This window comes from Hyla sarda, chromosome 7 (genome assembly GCF_029499605.1).
Source record: "Hyla sarda isolate aHylSar1 chromosome 7, aHylSar1.hap1, whole genome shotgun sequence".
NCBI classification, from domain to species: domain Eukaryota; kingdom Metazoa; phylum Chordata; class Amphibia; order Anura; family Hylidae; genus Hyla; species Hyla sarda.
The window spans coordinates 108,163,972-108,187,064 of record NC_079195.1 but is presented as its reverse complement, the minus strand read 5'-3'; the positions used below and the strand labels follow the sequence as shown (position 1 = coordinate 108,187,064).

Here is a 23,093-nt window from a genome sequence, read left to right as displayed (position 1 = left end):
GCAGTGCTCTTACAGGGGGAACTAATATGAGACATATTATGGGACCGTTGACAACCATTCATTAATCTATTGACAGTCCATTAAAATAGGGCGTTTGTAACACTTGTACTGAACGTACACTTTTTTAGTTAGTATACAGTGTGGTAAGGGACTATGACCAAAGTGGGATTTCGGAGGGTGGGGGGCATCAGAGGAGAGGAAGTATGGATTCAATACTCCTTTCAGCCAATAAAACCTATGCTCAGAAGGTCTCCCACTGGCTAATTCCTACTCTCCTCTATGTTACTTGATTTCATTGGAAGGACTCACAGGAGACTAATCTACCTCCATAAAACCTAGTGCCCTGACGGCAGCAATGCTGCTGGAGGTAAAGAGGTAGGTCTGGCTTTTTATGGGGACAGGAAGGCCTAAGCTAGAATAGGGATCATGACTGCTTACATAGTTTTTTTCAAAACTGTATATAGGTGAAAATGAGAGAAAATGTGAGCTTTCCTAAAAAATTAATAAAAAAATAAATAAAACTAAAGACATGTGCATGCCAGCCATTCCTTTAAAGTACAAACAATAAGTAATAAGCATTAGTAGTAATCCTCATTTGTCTATAAAGAACTGAAACTGTGGTTTGCAACTATGGACTGCAACTGGATGAACATACTGTATATTAAAAAAAAAAAAAAAAACACATACTACACAATTTAGGTACCTTTTCTCCAGGTGTTACAGATATTCTCCATATGCAATGTGTATAAGATGGGTAACCACTTGGATAACCAGGGGCAGAGAAATTGCCACTTGACTCCATTAAAGTTTCCCCACATGCTTTAAATAAATCAATAATAAATAAGTGAACTATGGAATACATACACAACCAACATTTGGGGCTTAAAACTGCATGTTTAAGAAAATAAGCACAGTTGTGGGACTTTTAATTTCTTTGTTCATAGGTGTGTACAGCATGAGTATTGCCTAAGATTACATAAAGAAATAAAACTAGTGTTTGTATCTCTCAACCAGCATGTACTGTAGGCTATGGCACAAACAATAGTTAGTAGGAATTCAGTGGCACATATTATTGGTGTAGATGTGTATTTCGTTTTGCATATTTGTATACTGTCCTTGATGTGGTGAAAGACTATCATGACCTGGTTCAAATCGGTGATCACACAACTTTTTGTATATATTGTGCAACTCTGTCTCAATATATGTCTGGGAGTAGTTGTATTTTGCCTTAAGTAAAAACACATTTTCATATTTTCTAAGCTATCATTGGTTACTCGTTTGTTTTGTATATATATATTTTTTGCTTGAAATTAAGTACATATAGCAGTATTTTCATATGTGTATATTCTGTATCTCTTGCCAGCTAAATGACTATTGGATCAGATTATGGATTGAATTCATTCATTGGTGATAGACATGTAGGGGAAGATTCATAAAGACCTGTGCTGTGGAAAAGTTGACCAATTGCCATAGCAACCAATCTGATTGCTTCTTTCATTTTGAAGAGGCCTTTTTATTAAAAATCTGATTAGTTGCTATGGGCAACTGGGCAACTTTTCCACAACACAGGTCTTGATGAATCTCTTAATGTATTAACTGTGGCGGCTTAGAGCTTTACTTCCTGTTTTCCAAACTGGGGAGGGAGGTGTTTAGGAAGGTCTAAAGAAATCCTAACAAAGGATTATGTAAAGCCAAGAACGCAACAACTTCCGATGCTAGTGAACATATGTGGCCATATTATATACGGTAATCTAAACTTGGATGTAAAAGCTCAGAGAAAAAAAAAAACAAAAAAAAAAAAACAATTACCTGGACATTTATATAGTTTCTTTGCCTGTGCAATATCTCCTCGGCTGAGCCGCATGCGTTGTCCAATAGTTTGAATATGGCTCAAAGGTTGTCGAGGGCGTATTGTGTCATAGTATAGACCCCTATTGACAGAAAAAAAAATATGTTGCAGAATATGTCCTTAAAAGGTTTTAAACTAAGTATTCTTAGACATTTCTTATTCCCTTTAAACCAACTACACGTTAGCAGAGATTCATCAAAACTGATGAAAATACCAGATATAATAGGGCAAATGAAGTATTTCTTAGGGATAGGATAGAATCCGAGTGGCACAAAGAAGTCAGACAAGTCTTTATTTTCTTAATGGCAGCAGTTTATTGTAATACATTACAACAGAGAAGATGAAAATTATATTAAAATATATATAGTCTGTCCATTCCAGTATACCACTTATTACTTGACAGCAGACACTGGGGACTACCTAGGTGCTTTACAAGTTTCCCATTGCTGGAGAATCAGGGTATTTGTATGATATCTACTAAGGATCTTTGATCTCTTTATTTTGCACTGTGGATGCTCCTCATTTCTGGTGCCGTTGAGTTATCTTAGTCTGATTTTGCCCATTACTACTTTCTCCTGGTGGTCACATGGTACCTGAAGCAGGAACACCCCTGCCGCACAGTGACACAGGCTGCAAATTGAAAATGAGGGGGCCCCCAAAATAGGCCATGGGACACCATAAAGTTTACTCCTGCACAGAGCACTAAGTATAGGAAGCGTTTTATAAAATTATTAATTCTGGGATAAAATCTTCAAGCTAATAAAATTGTAAATCATCATGTTGCATATAATAAAAGTGCCTAAAAAAAAACAAAATACACCACTTTTTAGGCTAAAAGGTAGAGCATGGCAAAAAGTATTAAAAAAAAAAAAAAAAGGCACATTATATATGTGAAAAGTCAAAGACAAAAAACTATTGTAAAATGCACCAGAACACTGGCATAAAATACATAAATTCCCACTTAATAAAAATGTCATTATTCTGCACTCGGCACAACAAATCTGTGGTAATACCACATTAAGTAGCGACACAAGGGACTGCATTTTTGTCTCATTCCTTTAGCTTACTGATTCTTCCACGTAGTGTCTACCCTTTTACAATGGCTCATTCATGATCAACTCTGAAATACTTATCATTCCTGGAGATGATTCTTTTATCTCCAATGGCTCCTTTCAAGTTATAGGAAGATTAATATCTTACATTCTTAGAAGCTCTTCAGTTGACTGGTGATGAATTGCTAATTCCTAAAGAAGCAGACAAAATTGGTCTTGAAACGCTAGGTAAACTCTTTGTAAACTACAAGAATATGGGGGGGGGGGGGGGGGGTGTTTTAAAGGCAGCAATTCCTGTTAAGCAACCCTGTTTGAACAAAGATTAGATTTATAGGAATTTTGCTCATTCTTATTAAAAACAAAAATCAAAGTACAGGGACTCTACAAGTTCATTAAAAGACCTCCACCAGAAAAGACTCTTTCTGCATAACTCCGCTTTTATAGAAGTATCCAGCTAAGAAGCTGCTGTTTTCCATTGGGATTCTGGAATTGGATCTCCACCCCAAATCAATCAATTGCACTTTTTAATTTATCAGCTTTCTGTAATGCTTTATTTCCAGCTAGCTCAGAACCAGTTGGACATGGAAATTATTTACTTTATCTTTAAAGTGGCTTTGCTTTCAGTACGTCAAACTCATCTTTTCTAAATTAAAATAGGATTATCATTGAAGCTCCAACAAAAGTTAGAAGTTGTTTACACAACTTTGACTGTATCCTCAGTAGTAATACTTATTAAGCACTACAAAAAGGTACAGACATGCTGTTTAAGAGTAAATTTCTTAAGACTGGTTGCGGTTGTAATTTTACGATATTGGATGGTCTGGCTTTCAGTGATGAAGAGTATTAATAAAAAAAATTTCCACAAAAGCAAAATCCTATGAAATCATAAAATGAACTCAAATTCTGTGAAGGAAAAGACAAGAATGTCTTTATAACACAAGCCAGAAAGATATTAAATGAATGTTGTATAACTGCCTCACTATGTAGTAAGTATATGGGCTACAAAAAAATAAAAAAATAAAACTTTTACAAATAATGATAATCTTATCTTTATTGGAATAATTTATATAGCTGCAAGATGTACTTTACAACCTCTCACCTATCACTGAGTACAATGCAACATGTCTGGTGGTAATGTCCTTAAAAAGCAACCTTGAGGCATCATGTAACCATCAATTACTTATGATCCTTTGTTTTCCCTTAATCCTAACAGCAGCACAAGTTAGGCATTACATGCCCCTTTGGACAATTAGGACAGGTGGAATATTTATTGAATAACCTTAAGGGGGTTCTCCTTTATGGCCAGGTAAATAACCCTGTTATTCAGTTTTTTTGCGTTAGCATACCGTATCCTCCCTTGGGCTGTGTGGCGTTCCTGCAGCCGTTCGCTCCTTCATGGTTTAGTGTTTGCATTCACCTTGTGCCAAACACTTCCTTTCTTTCTGCATGCGTTGAACTACATTTCCCATCATGTCTTGCACACTCTGCTTGTTTGTCTCGTCCGCCTCTCTCCTTTGTTGTTCCTCCCCTATGTTGTTGCCACTCGACCTGCCTTCCATATTACCATATCCCTGCCTCTTATGTAAAGTTCCCTTCATGGTTCAACCTTTGTTTTGCCTTACAGGGCGTTGCGCTGTGATTGTGCAGGAGGAAAACAGCCTAACTTGCTTTATGGGCTGCGTGGTCTGTGCTGGCCAATTAGAAGCTGTTTCTCAGCATCACTATGCTACATCAGCTTTCTGCCCTCCGTTGCCAGCTAGTGGTGCGTGAAAGTGGTGGCTCCAGCGGTTTGAGCTCTGCACTTAGTGTGTGTGATGGTATGCCTGTATTTTTATGGCTTATTCTAGTTTATATTTTTTAATTTCTCCTTTTGGCTTGGTAGGATCGTGTGGGGGAAGGTTTTTTTTCTTCTCATTTGTACCTTTGCATCATATAATAGTCGTGTGTGTTTGCTTGCAGTGATTTGTTGGTACCATTGTTTTTATTATGTATTTTTACTGTGGAAAATTATGTTTTTCTATAATTAGTGTACTGTTTCTTTATACAAAAATATATTATGTCATGATCTCTTTTTCCCCAACTGTTTTTCATGGTACATTTATTTTGAGCAGTGCATTTGACTCATTTTGACTCCCTTTATTCTACTTGTTATGTTTACCAATTGTCTAAAACTATATTTTCCCCTTTTCTCGCTCTCTCTATTTCAACTCCTCACTCTCTTTTTCTCAATCTCTTTCTATATCTGGTGTTATATTTCTTTTCTGTCTCTCTCTCTTGAATGTTTGCTATCTTTCTTTCTCTTTTTTTTTAGGTCTATGTATTCTCTCTCTTTTTGTATCTTTTCCTCATCTATCTATCTCTCGTATTTATCTCTTTTTTTTCTTATTTCGCTGTTTTTTTAAGCTGTCTCTGTATTTTGCACCATTTCTTTTTTTCTCTCTCATTGTCATTCTTTCACTCTTTGTCCCTCTATTTCTCTCTTATTCTCTAGTTTTCTTGCTTTCTTTTATTTCTCTTTCACGTTATCAATCTTTCACTCATTTTCTTGCACTCTCTGTCTCTCTCGTTTTCTCTCTATTTGTCTAAATCTCTTTATCTCTATTTCTCTTTCTCTCTTTTTCACTATTTATTTTTCTCTTTCACTATTTCTTTTGCTCTCCTTTTCACTATTTCTTTTGCTCTCTTTTTCACTATTTCTTTTGCTCTCTTTTCCACTATTTCTTTTTCTCTCTTTTTCACTATTATTTATTTTTTTCTCTTTTTCACCCCTCTCTCTGCTTTTCCCTCTCTTTATTTTTCTCTCTCTTTATATCTCTTTTGCTTTTTATATCGCTACCTTTTTATATCTCTTTCTCTTTGTAGCTATATCTCTTTTGTTATCTTTCTTTTTAGCAATTTTTTTTCAAACCTTGCTCTCTATCTCACTCTTTAAGGGGTATTCCAGGATTTTTTTTTTATTTGACTATGTTTCAGGGGCTGTAAAGTTAGTTTAGTTCATAATATAGTGTCTGAACCTGTGTGTGACGGTTTCCTCACAATTCTTCTGTGATTTTCACTCCAATTTATATTTTTATCAGCATATAAAATGACTTGTCTCAGATCTTTCCCAACTTGCAATGTGGCCGAGACCTGACTCACTAGTCGGCTGATGACAGGAAGCCTGTCTGCTTCAATGGGTGGAGGGATCGCTTGGTGGGAGAGGGATCAATCTGCAACTAATGCAACAGCTGTAGGCACCCTGATTGAAAGCCCCTGGTCTTTTTGAATGGATGCAGCTCATTTATGTTTAAATAGGCGGGGTGGCTGATGTGTGGGAGGAAAATGGAATTGTGGGATTTGTAGTCAAAAATAGAAAAGTCAAACAGGAAATACTAGTTCACAAAAAGCTAGCCACAGTGTTATGGTAATCTCACAACATAGCCATTTAGCCCCAACACAAGCACAGATCCTTCCTAAGCATGTCCATTACTGGCTGCCAGGTATGTACTAAAATCACCTTATGGTGGATAACCCCTTAAATTTTTCTTGCTCTTTTTTCCCTCTAAATTTTTTTTTTTACAAAATCTTTTCCACTATCTTCAGAGGTTCAATAACAGAGAATATGCCTCAAGCTTCAACATCCAACTTATCTTCCTCAGATGATGATGAAGCTAACTGGGTAAGTATGTTTGCTTTAGTTTGGTTTAATGCAACAATTTGGTACGGTTGATAATTTATAGTTATTTTTTCCTTTATCAATAAAGGTTCCGGATGAGATAGAAGAAGTTATTCATGAAGGTGCCAACTCTACAGTTCCAAACACAGTAAGTACCTGACCTCACCCAAATTATTTTCTTTTTTAAAGAAATGTAATTTTTTTTGCTTTTGTCTAATTTACAAAATCCTCACATACATTAACCTTGGTCACATCCATAACAGCATTATGTAACTTGCATCATTGGCCGATTGCCCTGACACCTGAAATGGTTGTCTTACGATTTTAGATCAAGCGACTTTATCCAGAATCCTGGGTGTGTGTGTGTGTGGGCGGGGGGGGGGGGGGGGGGGGGGAAGCATTTCTCAATTAAATTACCTCTTGAAAACTCAATACAGAAATCTCTAACAGGCCTTTCTAGCAAGCAGTACACCACCCATGGACAACATTTTTTTTTTTACATCAAAAGTCTGCAGTCTGCAACAGTTCATTTATGTTCAGATTTGGGCAAACTAATATTCTAACCTCAGTCCTCTATGCTTACACCTATGTACATGTTTGGAACAGTTAGCCATATTTATTTGTTCCTGTGTCGAAATTTGCTAGTGTATTGAGCATTTATAGCCTGTGAAAGAGGTGCTAGTCCAGATACCGGTGTTTTGACTTGAAAGCTGTACTAACTTCATGTTCTTTAATTTTGTAAGCCGTAAAAATGTCATAGTTAGTCATATATAATGTTTCTTTTATCCTTGTTGTTTTAATAACATTTTTTACTATTTAGCCCTTGGAAAACCTGAAAACAACAACTGCAAGGAAGAATAGATGAGGAAAACTGACTCCAGCCTTGGTCCTTCCAAAATGGCCTGCGATGGGGCCCTAATGAGAGACCATGTCAAATTGAAGACACAGAAGGAAGGCTACTTTCTACAAACTGGTGTAGTAGCAACAAGTGCAGCATTATGGATTCCGTTGAAGCAAGCTTCTGCTGTATGGAGATTCTGAAAATTAAACATTACAAGAAAGAGCTCAGATGTATTGTTGAACACCCTGAAGTCACCTGATTGGTCTTGGATGGAAGTATCTTACATCTTCATATCATAATGGATAACCAGGTGTCTGTTCCTTCCATGCAAAGAGACCCAAATCGGTAAGTGAACATCTGTCTTCGTTACAGGAATTGTCATCAACTTCTGCTTCCTATCCAACAGTGGCTCCATAACATTTCTCAGTTTAGCCTTTTTTACATTCTTGCGGCACATGTGAACCTTTGTAGGGCTACATGCATGTTGATTCTCAATTCAATAAAGATTCCTAGTCCCTTACTAATTGTTGGTGAAATGGAAAAAGCCTTTACCTTGTGTTTTACACAGTGTAAGGCACTGTTATTTGCCAACTATTTAGCAGTTAGTAATGCTGATTATAGGTCACACCAATAATGCCTGTTGTGATGCCAAGTTTGCATCTATTGGCTTTCATCCATTGTGATGTGAATATGGTCAGGTATAGGCTTGATGCTGGGTCCCCCTTTGTATTGTCAAAATGCATGTAAGACTATACAGTGTCCAAGGTAGCAAGCTGCCTCCACTAAAGGTTGTCATTGTCTAAACATGCGGAAAGGCACACCTTCCTTATATCTTCTGTATTTTGGCTTTTTACAATTTATTACCACAGAAAGGCAACATGTCACCCCTTCGAACCAAACAATTTTCAAACTTTAGTGGCGTTTGCAGTCTTTGAAAAGTTATGTTTTGTTTTTTAGTAATGAAAAAGGGTAATTATTGATATTTTTCCCTTTTCATTTTCATCTAGACATCTGCGTTGGCTGGCATATAGGTCATTCACTGCGCTGATATATTAGGCAAAGGGATCAGAGTGCCCATTCCAGCCTGTATGGGGAAGGTAATTCGGGAAACATTTCCTGACACCCTTGGAAATTATACCAGATTCAAATGGATAACGGACTATAATACTATGCGCACCCCCCGCTATCAAAATTTCTAAAGGTGTCAAAAATCCATACCTGTTCTCCAGCAATGTTTGGTGTGTTTTTCTATTTATTTTTCTCTCTCTTTATTTTAGGTTCACCCTCAACAGTGTAGCTGATAATGCTGCCAGCCCTTTGTGGAAAAAGTATTTTAATTTTGAAAGAGTTGATATTGTTGTAACCACTTGGCCAAATAAAGGCAAATTGTTTTTCAGCATAACCTTGGTTGGCATCTGCTTTATTATATTTTATGATATTATTATAAATGAATGGGAACCCCCTAGTACCCTAAATCATACAGTCAACACATAAGGGAGATTTGAGGTAAATTCACTATCTTAGACACACACACACTTTGGAAAGAAAGAACCCAAATTCATTACATGGTGATTTTTGATCATTTTGGTTTTAAGGCAAGCATTGTTACATAGTTTTTTTTTGTTATTTTGGACAAAATAAACAATGGAATATTTCTGGAAACACATAAGGAGAATTTGGTAAATACATGCCTCACATGACTCCAACATAAAAACTGCATAGACAATTCCGCTTCACTTTTGATGTGGTCTTCATTTTTGCAAAAATTTCCCTTTCCTTGTGTGTTAACTGCATAATAGTCTGAAAATTTACCAAAATATTAATTATAACTAAAATGGGGAGCTTTACAGTAAGGTGCACTCCCCGTGTCGAGGTTCATGAATTATGATTCTCCTTAAATATGAAAATGCTAAGTAGCAGTGATGGAAGGGGGCGAAGGTTCTGATCAACAGGACGTATTTCACACTATGTGCTTGTATGGGCCCTGAGGCAATATGCTCGCAACAACGCACATGTTGAGAACTATGTTTCTGCAGACACACACTACACCACTATAATTCTGTATGCAACCCTGTTTCGTATAAAAAAAGAAGAAAGTGCAACAGCACTCTTGGTCAAAAAATGGAGGCTCTTAGCGCACTTTTTTATCAAAATGTGTCCCCCCATCCACCACGCGGAGGTGGCCTCATATCGGATGGGACCTTTTCCTTTTGTTTTTACCCTGTTTCGTATCACTTTGTCTCCCACTAATGTACTGTAATTGAAAGATCATTCTGGGTAAGTGCTCCTTACTTTAAAAAAGTATGTCTAGCCTATTAAAAAAATAAATTTCAAAGAAGATTGGAGATGCTTTATTAATTACATTGACACACTGCTCAATCCATAAAATAAATGTTTAAACCAAACCTGGGCCTTTTTTTTTACATGATTAAATCATGAAGTAAATGATGAGATTATTGTTTACTTGGATGGCTTAGGAATCGGAGCGATATTTCTAGGCAAGCCTGGTAATTGTGAGTCCCAAAAGACAGAGCTTTCTTTTTGGACAACTTTCAAAATCCTTCTCATCACATCCCATATGAATTCTTGAGAAGTGGGTTCATAAAGTGGCTTCACAACCCAATCACGCCTGCCTTTTGAAAGTTTCAAACGATAGCGTAATGATCCAAGTGGGCCACTACTAGGGTTTGATTTTTTGACTGTAGCTTGGACACGACCTACATTGTTGTTGTCGTCTAATGCCGCCAACTGTGTCCTCGCCACCACAGAATCCATATAGAAATGTAATAGTTTCGGGCGATATGTCATGCATAGAATATGAAAAAATGTTTACTTCCTGTGTGGCAAAAAGCCGAAAGCTGCCTAATGTCGGCACTGTCCGCACTCGAAATCTGCAGCCAGATTTTGTCTGGCTGGAAATTCTGAAGCGTAAACCCGGCCTAAAAGTAGAGGGGCCTAGACCCTTGTCTAGGTCATCCTGAAAAAACTGTAAAATAGTAGAAAGGGAGGGATCTGAGGAAACCAACTCTTTCTTAGAGCATCATTGAAAATAAATTCGCTTGACTCAAGTCCTGTTTGATAAATCCATTCTGAAATGAGACAATTGGAAAGATTTATCAAAACTAGTGAAGAGAAAAAGTTGCCTAGTTGCACATAGAAACCAGATTTCTTTCATTTTTTTTCTAAATCTCTAAAAAAATAAAGGAAGCAAGCTGATTGGTTGCTAAGGGCACCTGGTTAACTTTCCCTCTGCACTGGTTTTGATAAATCTCCCCCAATGTGTTCAAGACTTCTAGCTTCTTAAAGGGACCCATCAATCTCCAGGCTGTCCAGTTGAGACTCCTCAGTTCTCGGCACGAACCTTTGCCCAGAAACACCAGGTTCTGCATTTGGGGGGGGGGGGGGGGGGGGATTCCAGACTCATTTGCCTTAGCTGGGCTAGAATGGAATGTCATGATATTTGGGCCCAGAGTGTCATACTGCTACTCACTGGTTGCGACAATTGACCGGCAGAATTACATATGGCTGTATCTGTACAGTATTTATAACAAGGGGGCATCCTCTACAGCTTGAGGAAAGGAGGTTTCTACACCAGCACAGATGGGGGTTATTTACTGTAAGAGCAGTGAGACTGGAATTCTGTAAAAGAATGAGGTCATGGTGAACTCTGTAAAAGAATTTAAAAGGGGTATGGATGCATTTTTGGAGAACAACAACATAACAGATGATGGATTCTAGATCTATATGGACAGAAGGTTGATCCAGGGATCTATTCTGATGCCATATTTGGAGTCGGGAATGAGTGTGAGGGTTTTTTGCATTCCTTTGGATCAACTCAGTAGGGACTCATTAGGGTTATAGGTTGAACTTGATGGACTCTGGTCTTTTTTCGACCATTTGAACTGTTACTATGGCTAGTTTTGTCTTCTGGAGAAAAATACGCTAAAATAGTTGAATAGTGACTGATGCTATATTTAAACAAAAATTATATGGATGCATAATCCAAAAAGTGACAACAGCAAGGAGAGGTCATGTTGAGTCCTTGGGATTGTTGCTTAGCTTTAAGTGGGGAAAGTAAAGAGACCTGTCCAGGCTAGGCGTTTATTACAATTACAATGGTTCCACACTACTTCTGCATTAATAAATACACTTCGTTTGAATCCATGTATGAATATTTTGTTTATACATTATTTAATAAAACTAATAGCAAAATTTACAGAAAAGACTGTGATCCAGCCACATGCATGAAACAAACCAGACTGGGAGGAAGCAACTGTTGTGTTAGTTTATATATTTAACAAGAGTCTTTTGTGTGTCTGTAGTTTATAGGCTATGACTCCAGTAAAATGAATAGGATGAATTATAAGTTTTTTTTTTCCCTTGCCTTACACCATACAGCTTGTAAATATTTCTTAAGTACACTACCAGGTGGTCACATATCACATTTAACACTGGTACCAAGATGGTTTTGTTTACAATATGTACTTGTGTGAAACAGAATAAACTCAATGCCAACCACAGTAATGAACCAACTCCATTTAAAGGTCATACGAACATCTGAGATTAAGAATTTATTATGCGGCTTTGGGTGGAATTTTTCATAAAAACTGTTACCAGATACCAGCCTTATGTCAACTCAAGTTGATTTGCTGCAATTGATATGGCTTTTAACCAGGCAGATTTGTGCTTTTCATTCATTCTCTGAATTACGTTCATCCTGCCTACAGCTGCCCCTTGGATTCCATTTACAGTTTCCGCTTCTATATTTGTGGTCATCTAGCAAAACTGACATCAACATGAGGAAAGCCTAAGTTGCGCTCACTAAATTACACAGCTGTTTTACGAAATCTAGCAATCATCCTTTATATTTTAGCAAGGAAAACATAAAAGTTCTAGACTAGTTGGCTTGTATATATTAATATTCACCTTTTTTTGGCAAGCTGAAGAATTCTCTACATATTTTCTAGGAAGAAATATTTTCTGCATTTAATAAGAACACTTTTGCCAAGGTCCAAGTTGTTGACTACAAACTAAGAATGTTTATTGATCTATAGTAAAACCTCTTTGTTCACCCAAAATAGCGTTTAACAGTGGTCTTCTCAAGAAAAAGTGCAACTAAGCAGAATCTATGGTGGACTCAAAATGTGTCACACAAAATCTGGTCTAGATAGGGATGGTTATCTTAAAGAGGTGGTCTTTTATAGTGGTTTCACGGTGTATGTTTATTTTCTGGTCTAGACAAACCTTATAAACCTTCTGATAGACATAGGATATTTTATTAAAATCAGTGACAACTACTCAAAATCTAAAAATACAATATATAATATTTGAATTTATCCCAATCCTCCACTCATCCTTATACATTAGGACCACCCCTATGTAGATCCCATTTATGCTGGGTTTACACCATTTCCATCAGTATTTTTAGCCAAATCGAGAAGTGGAACCGACACAGAAAAACTAAAATTGAAATATTTTCATCTTTTCCTGTGTTTTTGATCCACTCCTGGTTTTAGCTACAAATACTGACCAAATGCTCTGAAAATAAATATATAGGTAGGAGCCAGGTACAGTCATGCCCTGAAATGTTTCAAGAAAATGAAGTATTTCTCACAGAAAAGGATTGCAGTAACACATGTTTTGCTATACACATGTTCATTCCCTTTGTGTGTATTGGAACTAAACCAAAAAAGGGAGGAAAAAAAGCAAATTGGACATAATGTCACACCAAACTCCAAAAAATGGGCTGGACAAAATTATTGCCACCCATTCAAAATTGTGGAAAAATAAGATTGTTTCAAGCATGTGATGCTCCTTTAAATTCACCTGGGGAAAGTAACAGGTGTGGGCAATATAAAAATCACACCTGCAAGCAGCTAAAAAGGAGAGAAGTTCACTTAGTCTTTGCATTGTGTGTCTGTGTGTGCCACACTAAGCATGGACAACAGAAAAAGGAGAAGATGACTGAGGACATGAGAGCCAAAATTGTGGAAAAATATTAACAATCTCAAGGTTACAAGTCCTTCTCCAGAGATCTAGATTTGCTTTATTATCATTATCAAGAAGTTTGCAACCTATAGCACTGTAGCTAATCTCCCTGGGTGTGGACGTAAGAGAAAAATTTATGAAAGGTGTCAACGCAGGATAGTCTGGATGGTGGATAAGCAGCCCCAAACAAGTTCCAAAGATATTCAAGCTGTCCAGGGAGCATCAGTGTCAGCATGAACTATCCGTCGACATTTAAATTAAACACTATGGCAGGAGACCCAGGAGGACCCCACTGCTGAAACAGAGACATAAAAGGTAAGACTACATGTTGTCAAAATGAACTTGAGTAAGCCAAAATCCTTCTGGGAAAACATCTTGTTGACAGATGAGACCAAGATAGAGCTTTTTGGTAAAGCACATCATTCTACTGTTTACCGAAAATGGAATGAGGCCTACAAAAGAACACAGTACCTACAGTAAAATATGGTGGCAGTTCAATGATGTTTTGCTGCCTCTGGCACTGGGTGTCTTGAATGTGTACAAGGCATCATGAAATCTGAGGATTACCAACGGATTTTGGGTTGCACTGTACAGCTTAGAGTCAGAAAGCTGGGTTTGCGTCTCTGATCGTGAGTCTTCCAGCAGGACAATGACATCAAACATACCTCAAAAAGCACCCAGAAATGAATGGCAACAAAGCGCTGGGGAGTTCTGAAATGGTCCATATATAAATCCCATTGAACACCTGTGGAGAGATCTTAACCCCTTAAGGACGCAGCCAATTTTATTTTTGCGTTTTTCTTTTTTCCTCCTTGCCTTCTAAAATTCATTACTCTCTTATATTTCCATTCCCAGACCCATATGAGGGCTTGTTTTTTGTGTGACCAGTTTTACTTTGTAATGACAGCACTCACTTTACCCTTAAATGTATGGTAAACCCAAAAAAATATTTTTTGTGTAAGGAAATTTAAACACAAAACATAACTTAGCAAATTTGGGGGGCTTCGTTTTTGCGCTGTATACTTTACTGTAAAAAATACTTGTTTTCTTTATTCTCTGGGTCAATACGATTAAAGGATACCCATGATTACCTACTTTTTTTTTTTTTTATTGTACTGCTTTTAAACCACCTCAAACTTTTTTTTTACAAAATCAGTATGTTTAAAATTGCAGATTTGTGAGGGCTAATTTTTTTGTGCCATGATCTGTAGTTTGTTTTAGTACCAGATTTTCATATATGTGACTTTTAGATCGCTTTTATTACATTTTTTTGCAATTTGATGTGACAAAAAAGCCGAAATTTTTGCCTTTTTAAAAAAATGTTTACGTTTACGCCGTTCGCCTTAGGGGATCATTAACATTTTATTTTTATAGTTCGGACATTTACGCACACAACGATACCAATTTTTTTAATCTTTTATGCTTTTATGTATTAATATGGGGAAAAGGGTGATTAAAAACTTTATTGGGGAGGGGATTTTCACATTTTTTTTAAACTTATCTTTTAATTTTTTTTACTTTTTTTTACATTTATTTTACACTTTTTAAGCCCCCATAGGGAACTATTTATAGCAATCATTAGATTGCTAATACTGTTCAGTGCTATGCATAGGCGTATGCTATGCATATTATCGGCGATCTTCTGCTCTGGCCTGCTTGAAGTCAGATCAGTGCAGAAGACCCCGGGAGACGGACGTAGGCAGGTGAGGGGACCTCCGTCTGCCATCTTGGCTGATCTGAGCCCAGTGGCAGTGCCACGGGCGATCAGATCAGCCATTATAAGTGCCGCACTGAAGGGTTAATGGCAGACATCAGCACGATCACTGATTTCCGCCATAACCGGCGGGTTCGCAGCTGTTGACAGCCACCGGAACCCGCTGGGAATGAAGCGAGCCCATCTCCTGCGCTTGTATCACAGCCGTGTTGTAAATGTACGGTGCTGTGCGCTAAGAGGTGCTATGCAGCGCCGTACATTTACGGCTCATGTCCTTAAGGGGTTAAAATTGATGTTGGGAAAAGGCGCCCTTCCAAAAAGAGAGACCAGGAGCAGTTTGCAAAAGAAAAGTGGTCCAGAGAGGTGTAAGAAGCTTATTGATGGTTATAGGAAGCAACCGATTTCAGTTATTTTCTCCAAATGGTGTGCAACCAAATATTAAGTTAAGTTAAGGGTGACAATAATTTTGTCCAGACCATTTTTGGAGTTTGGTGTGACATTATTATCCAATTTGCTTTTTTTCCTCCTTTTTGGTTTAGTTCCAATACACACAAAGGGAATAAACATGTATATAGCAAAACATGTGTTACTGCAATCCTTTTCTGCGAGAAATACTTATGGCATATTTACAGCCATGACTGTATATTTAAACACATTTTGCATTACACATACAAAAAATAGACAGTTGAGATACAACATGGTAAATACTAAAAAAACTAATTCTATGAAGAACTTAAGAGACATAACCTTAGATTCCAACCTTGAGAATGTGTTCCGGGCATAATGCATGATACTGTCAAAGTCATACGTCTCTCCCAAAGAATTCACTTCTCCTGGCTCCATTTTAAGGAAGTTGTATTCCTGACCTACAAAATAAAAGGCCTATAAAACTCTTATAAAGAATACATATGTTGCTAAACACACCATATGCTACATTATCCAATGAAAGCCTTGTATAATATATGAATCAACAGGGTTAAGACTTGACTTTTGTTCTGCTCTACAAAAAAAATCTCCATAATTTGATCCAATTTTGTAAGCTTGTAAAGCTTACGACTCGACAGCTGAGCTGTTGTTACCTCTAGAAGCTCCCACTTGAATCCAAAACCTGTACTTCCTGCAGCAACCATAAGTCCACAGTCCATAATGCTCAGAATATTCTTATATTCTCTCACCTTGCTGTATGTTTTCTCTTACAATTGTCACATGTTCATCTCTGTCTGGACGTGTATGTTCATGCCAAAATCCAATTACATGTCCCAGTTCATGGACCACAATGCCAAACTTATCACAGTTCTTTCCTATGGATATAGCCTGAGGACCTCCTCCTCGTCGACCTACATATGAACAGCATCTTAAAAGATTTTAAAAACAATTATAAATAATTTTCAGCATTTTTGTACTTTCATTTCATTGTATGCCTTGTCCTATAATTGATACTAGTTTTCTATTATATAATAGTTACATACATTTTCTATAAAAATACAACAGTAAATAGACCAATATTGTTTCAAATCAACAATAACCAGCAAAAAAAACAAAAATGCGAAAGGATTTAAAAAGAGTACCTGTCACCAAATAAAACTTAATATAGTTTTCCTTTTGTAATTAGCAGACACCTTTCCATTCACTTGCTTTTCAAATAATCAACATAAATATCGTATTTATCGGCGTATAACACGCACTTTTTAGGCTAAAATTTTAGTCTACCTAAAGTCTACCTGCGTGTTATACGCCGATAAGCCGCTGCAGTTCAATGATATAAAGCGGGCGCTTTAAATCAATGAACTGCAGCGGCTTTGCAGGTCCAGAGACCTGCCGTCTTCTTTGCCCCTGCCTGTCCTGGGGTTTAGAGCCCTGCTGCTGGCCCTTCTCTCCCCCTGGCTATCGGTGGCGCTGCCCGTTCTCTCCCCCTGCTATCGGTGCCGCTGCCCCATTGCAGGTGCCGAAAGCCAGGGGGTGAGAAGCGGCGCCGGCAATGGGGCAGCGGCGCCGACAGACAGGGGGAGAGAAGGGGCAGCGGCACCCATTGCCGGCGCCGTTGCCCCGTTGCCTCACGCATCCCCGGTTGTATAATTACCTGTTGCCGGGGTCAGGTCCGCGCTGCTTCAGGCCTCCGGTGTGCGTCCCCTGCGTCGTTGCTATGCGCTGCGAGACGCAATGACGTCACTCGTCATTGCGCCGCGCCGTGCATAGCAACGACGCAGGGGACGCACACCGGAGGCCTGAAGCAGCGCGCACCCGACCCCGGCAGCAGGTAATTATACAATCGGGGATGGGGGAGGCAACGATGCAGCGGCGCAGGCAATGGGTGCCGCTTCCCCTCTTCTCCCCCTGGCTATCGGCGCCGCTGCCCCATTGCCGGCGCCGCTTCTCTCCCCTGGCTATCGGCGCCAGCACCGATAGTCAGGGGGAGAGAACGGGCAGCGGCGCAGATAGCCAGCGGGAGAGAAGCGGCGGCAGCAGGGCTCTAGACCCCAGGAAAGGAAGGGGGAGAGAAGCGGGCAGCGACGGCCTCTCTCCCCGCCTTTCCTGGGGGCTTCTGCGGGGTCAGAAACAGTTTATCGGGGTATACGCATGCACACACACGCACCCTCATTTTACCAAAGATATTTGGGTAAAAAACTTTTTTTACCCAAATATCCTTGGTAAAATGAGGGTGTGTGTTATAGGCCGGTGCGTGGTATACTCCAATAAATACGGTATATTTAAAATGTAATATAAAAAACGGCCACTAGGCTCTGTTCCCTGCCACAATTAAAAATGTATATTGGCTTTAGTTTCCATTATATAAGCAACCAACTAATGAAGTAAGGTTTATAAAATGCATGATGCAACTTACACCATAGATGACATAGATTAGTTGGTTGACCAACAGAAAAACCGCCAATCGTACAAAGATGATACAATATTAGCTAATATGTCACCAAATTCTATAGAAGTCACAGTATCGGTTTGTTGGCAAGTTAAGGGTTCACACTGTGTTTACTAACTATGGGAACCGGATCCGGCTAAAAGGGAGTGAAAACCAGGCGCTCCCGTATGCCATCCGAACCCGGGCCCCTTCTCATTCACTTGAATGAGCCCTCCGTAGTCACATACTAACATTTTTGCCCCGTATCCAGTTTCCTGACCAGACTGAAAACCGCAGCATACCACGGTTATCAGTCCCGTCAGAAAACCGGATACAGGGCAAAAAGGAGATTTTTTTAGACTTACCGTAAAATCTCTTTCTCGAAGGATCCATTGGGGGACACAGACTCTGGGTATATGCTGCTGTCTCTAGGAGGTTGACACTATGGTAACCAAAAGTCGGCTCCTCCCAGCAGGATATACCCGCCTCCAGGCCACTGAGCAATTCAGTTTTGTCTCAGAGCAATAGAAGAGAATAGAAGAGACCGACAGGTCAACGGAAAAAAACATGAACTGTCCGAGAACCCGAAGAAACAATAACTGAACACTCCCTCGGACAGATAACGAAAAGGAACCCCAAAAAAAAGGGGCGGGAGCTGTGTGGATCCTTCGAGAAAGATTTTACGGTAAGTCTAAAAAATCTCTTTTTCTCTATCGGCTCCATTGGGGGACACAGACTCTGGGACGTACCAAAGCCGTCCCTTGGGTGGGCAGAGAATAAAAAAAGGTCAGGCAGTCGGCTGTACCACCGCCTCCTGCAACACCTTACGGCCCAGACTAGCATCAGCCGATGCGAAGGTATAAACCTGATAGAATTTTGAAAAAGTGTGTAAAGACGAACAAGTGACCGCTTTACAGATCTGCGAGGCCGAAGCCTTGTTTCGGAGAACCCAGGATGCTCCCACAGAGCAGGTGGAATGAGCCAGAACCCTGAAACGTGGGGTCCTCCCCTTGCAGCGGTAAGCTTCCGAAATAGCACATCCGGATCCACCGAGAAATGGTGGCGTTAGAAGCAGGCTGTCCCTTCCGACGGCGTTCCGTAAGAACGAAAAAAGAATCGCACTGACGAAAGGAAGAAGACAAAAGATAAGTCTGAACCGCTCGAACCACATCCAATTTGTGAAGCAGACAAATGTCCTTGACGATGTCCTTGTTGAGTTGAAAGTCCGCAAAGACTTTAGGCAAAAAGGACGGATCTGGGTGGAAAACAAACTTGTCCTGATGAATTATCAGGAAAGGGGAATGGCAGGAGAGAGCTGCCAGTTCAGAAACTCTCCTAATGGAGGTAATAGCTATAGGAAAAGCCACTTTCCAGGAAATGAGGCAAAGGGGTACCTCCCTAAGGGACTCAAAGGGTGCGCCCTGGAGAGCGCCTAGAACTAAGTTCAAGTCCCAAGGGGGAGAAGGGGACCGGTAAGGAGGGGCCGCATGTGCCACTCCTTGGAGGAAGGTCCGGACATGAGAATTGGAAGCCAGAGGACGCTGAAAAAGAATAGAAAGGGCCAAAAAATTACCCTTAAGGGAACTAAGAGCCAGCCCTAGTTCCAACCCAGACTGTAAAAAGGAAAGGAGACAGGGCAAGGAAAAGGTAACTGGAGAAAAAGATTGAGCTTCGCACCAACGAAAGTAAGACCGCCAGGTACGGTGGTAAATTTTCGCAGAGGAGGGCTTGCAAGCCCTAAGCATGGTGCGAATTACCTGGGAAGAGAAGCCGCGGGCCCTTAGAACCGCGGTCTCAACCGCCACGCCGTCAAATGCAGAGACTGTAAATTGGGGTGGCAAAGGGGACCCTGTGACAGTAGGTCTGGACGAAGAGGAAGGCGGAACGGAACGTCGTCCAGAAGCCAGACCACGTCGGCGTACCATGCCTTTCGAGGCCAGTCTGGAGCCACCAGAATGGCGGGGACTCCTTCCGCCTTGAGCTTCCTCAGAACCCTGGGAAGGAGAGGGAGAGGAGGGAACAGGTAGGGCAGGACAAAGCCCGACCACGGAATTACTAAGGCATCCGCGGCTAGAGCCAGGGGGTCCCTTGTCTTTGACACAAACATCGGAACTTTCCGGTTGTGTCGAGAAGCAAAGAGATCCACGTTCGGGGTCCCCCAGAGGTCGCAGACCTGCGCGAACACCTCCGGAAGAAGAGACCACTCTCCGGGGTCAGCTGAGGACCGACTGAGGAAATCAGCTTCCCAATTGAGAACTCCCAGAATGTGAATTGCTGAAATGGCTGGAACCGCCCAGAGGATCTTTGACACCTCGGACATGGCCGCTGAGCTGCGAGTGCCGCCCTGCCAATTGATGTATGCCACGGCCGTGGCATTGTCCGACTGAACACGGACAGGGTGACCCAGAAGCAGGGACTCCCAAAGCTTCAGACACAGATAAATCGCCCTCAGTTCCAGAAGGTTTATGGAAAGAAGGGCTACTTGGGGAGGCCAGAGGCCCTGAACCGTCTGATTCCTGAAAACACCCCCCCAGCCCGACAGGCTGGCGTCCGTCGTGACCACCTGCCAGTGGAGGGGGAGGAACGAACGCCCCTGAAGAAGAAGAGGGGAGTGGAGCCAAAAGCGCAGAGACTGCCGAGTCCGGAGCGGAAGAAGAATCCTGCGATCGAGAGAGAGAGAGGGGGGACCTGTCCCATCGTGCAAAAATCGCCAGCTGAAGAGGACGGTAATGAAACTGGGCAAAGGGTAAGGCCTCCATGGCTGCCACCATCCGACCTAGGACTTCCATGCAAGTACGGATGGAGACCGGGGATGGTGTCCGGAGGGAGCGGACTCCCGACAAGAGGGCCAAATGTTTGTCCGGCGGAAGGCGAATCCGAGCCGAGGCAGAGTCGAACTGAAGCCCCAGGACGACCAGAGACTGGGTGGGGGAGAGAACCGACTTGTCTCGGTTGACCATCCACCCGAAGCGACATAAGGCCTGAAGAGTGAGGCTCACATTCTCCAGAGCCTGGGCTCTGGTGGAGGGTTTGATGAGAAGATCGTCCAAGTAAGGTATCACTGAGACCCCTCTTGACCGTAACAGAGCTACCACAGGCACCAGAATCTTGGTAAAGACTCGTGGCGCTGTGGCCAGACCGAAGGGGAGAGCCACAAATTGATAATTACCTTCCGGAACCGCAAAGCTGAGGTACCGCTGGTGTACGGGAAAAATTGGAACGTGAAGGTAGGCATCCTTGATGTCCACCGAGGAAAGAAACTCCCCTTGATCCATAGATGCCACCACCGAACGGAGAGATTCCATTCGGAAATGGCGGATCAGAAGATGTTGGTTGAGACGTTTGAGATCCAGGATTGGCCGCACAGAACAGATTTTCTTGGGGACCACGAAAATATTGGAATAAAAACCCTGAAAGCGTTCCCTTTAAGGAACTGGGACAATGACACCCTGGACGAGAAGGGACTGAAGAGCCTCCCGAAATTCCCTCGCAAGCGAAGGAGACCGAGGAGCACGGGACTGGAAAAAACGATCCCTCGGAAGGGAGGCAAATTCTATCCGGTATCCGTTGGATACCACGTCCCTGACCCAGGAGACCTGAATGTGCGCAGTCCAAAAGTCTCGAAAAAGCAAGAGGCGACCTCCCACCCGAGAAAAAGCTGTGGGTGGGGGCGTCACTTCATGCAGAAGTGGGTTTGCGGTTGCCCGATTTGGCCGCAAAACCGTCGGGACGGTTGGTATCCGACTTCCACGAGGGATGCGCCTTGAAAAAGAGGACCTTCTTGTCCCGTGGAGGCACCTGGCTGGACCCTTTAGAAGGACCGAAAGGAAGAAGACTTGCTGCGGAAGGAAGTGCTAGACTTGTTTTGAGGTAATAAAGAGCTCTTGCCCCCTGTCGCCTCATCCAGGTGAGAGACTTCTTAGATGCAGCGTCCGGGTTCCAAGTTTTAAGCCAAATGGAACGACGGAGGGCCACTAGATTACCGCTGGCAAAGGCAGCGCAGCGAGCTGAGTGCAAGGAAGCAGAACACAGGAAATCTCCAGCTTTGGAACATTGGAGGGCCAGAGCAGACAGTTTTTCCGGGGGAGAACCTGAAAGAATGCCCTCACTGAGTTGGGAATGCCAAACAGAGAGGGCCTTAGACACCCAGGTGGAGGCGAAGGCAGGAAGCAGGGAAGAACCCGCTGCTTCAAAGGCATACTTCACTAACAACTCAACCTTTTTGTCTGCAGGATCCTTGAAGGACGCTGCATCCGCCAGCGGCAAAGTAGTAGCTTTAGAGAGGCTGGAAACCGGAGGATCCACCGACGGTGAGGAAGTCACTTTGGAGACAAGGTCCTTGGCGAAAGGATATCGCACTTGGACTTTCTTCAGTCCCTGAAACTTCTTCTCAGGGTGCTTCCAGGCAGATTCTAGAATGGCCTCAAATTCAGCATGAGAGCTGAACACCTTGGGTGCCGGTCGGGCATGATGAAAGGATACTTCTGGAGCTGCGTCCGAAGTTCCTGGGTCCTCTAAGTTAAAGGGGTCTCTAATGGCCATAACCAAGGAGTTCACCGTGTCAACGGAGTCTGAACGGTCCTTCGAATCGGATACCGAATCGGAACCCTCGGCCGCTAGCTCTCCAGGAGAGTGCGAACGAGTGGAGGCGGCCCTGGAAGAGGGAGACTCCGACCTGGTACGTGGCTCGGGAGAGCCAGAGCAGCGACCACGGGAACGTCCTCTGGAAGAGTGACGCGTGTGGCCTAACGAAGTGGTCGAGCGAGACCTGCGAGAGGAACGCCCGTGTCTACCAGAAGACTCGGGGGACAAGTCAGAGGAGACACCCCTATTACGCTTATGCAAAGCGTAGGGAGAAGGGGAACAGGACCTTCTAGAGGGCCGGTGAAGGGTAGACCTCTCCAAGGCAGTCACCACAGAACGGGAGACCTGTGCCAAGTCGGATATAGACTGGGAGAGGGAGGAAACCCAGGCTGGAGGGGCGGCCGAACCCACTGGGTCTGAGGGGGCACCTGGGTTAGAAATAGCAGGGTGGTCTGGGGGAGCAGTGTAGCAGGCAGAACAAGTGGGTTCAGCAGAACCTGGCATTTTTGCAAAGCAGTTTTTACAAGTGTAATGGGTAACTAATATTCCCGATATC

The 23,093-nt window shown here is 41.7% G+C and overlaps 1 protein-coding gene and 1 long non-coding RNA gene across 8 annotated transcripts in view; one reads left to right on the top strand and one right to left on the bottom strand.

The window, feature by feature from the left end:
* LOC130282290 (uncharacterized) overlaps positions 1–8,698 on the top strand; it is a 53,598-nt gene extending 44,900 nt beyond the window's left edge. Inside the window, exons 2-5 of the long non-coding RNA XR_008846322.1 lie at positions 6,484–6,559; positions 6,645–6,704; positions 7,377–7,742; positions 8,405–8,698. This is a non-coding gene — a long non-coding RNA (uncharacterized LOC130282290). The remainder of the gene's footprint in view (positions 1–6,483; positions 6,560–6,644; positions 6,705–7,376; positions 7,743–8,404) is intronic.
* TLL2 (tolloid like 2) overlaps positions 1–23,093 on the bottom strand; it is a 274,253-nt gene that overhangs the window by 32,284 nt on the left and 218,876 nt on the right. For 6 of the 7 annotated variants that reach the window (XM_056530355.1, XM_056530356.1, XM_056530361.1 and 3 more), the window contains 4 exons: positions 16,275–16,453; positions 15,860–15,965; positions 1,810–1,931; positions 704–819 (listed from right to left, as the gene is read on the bottom strand). In XM_056530355.1, the coding sequence (XP_056386330.1) occupies positions 704–819; positions 1,810–1,931; positions 15,860–15,965; positions 16,275–16,453 (523 nt within the window). The remainder of the gene's footprint in view (positions 1–703; positions 820–1,809; positions 1,932–15,859; positions 15,966–16,274; positions 16,454–23,093) is intronic. The other variant, XM_056530362.1, reaches the window with a different exon arrangement.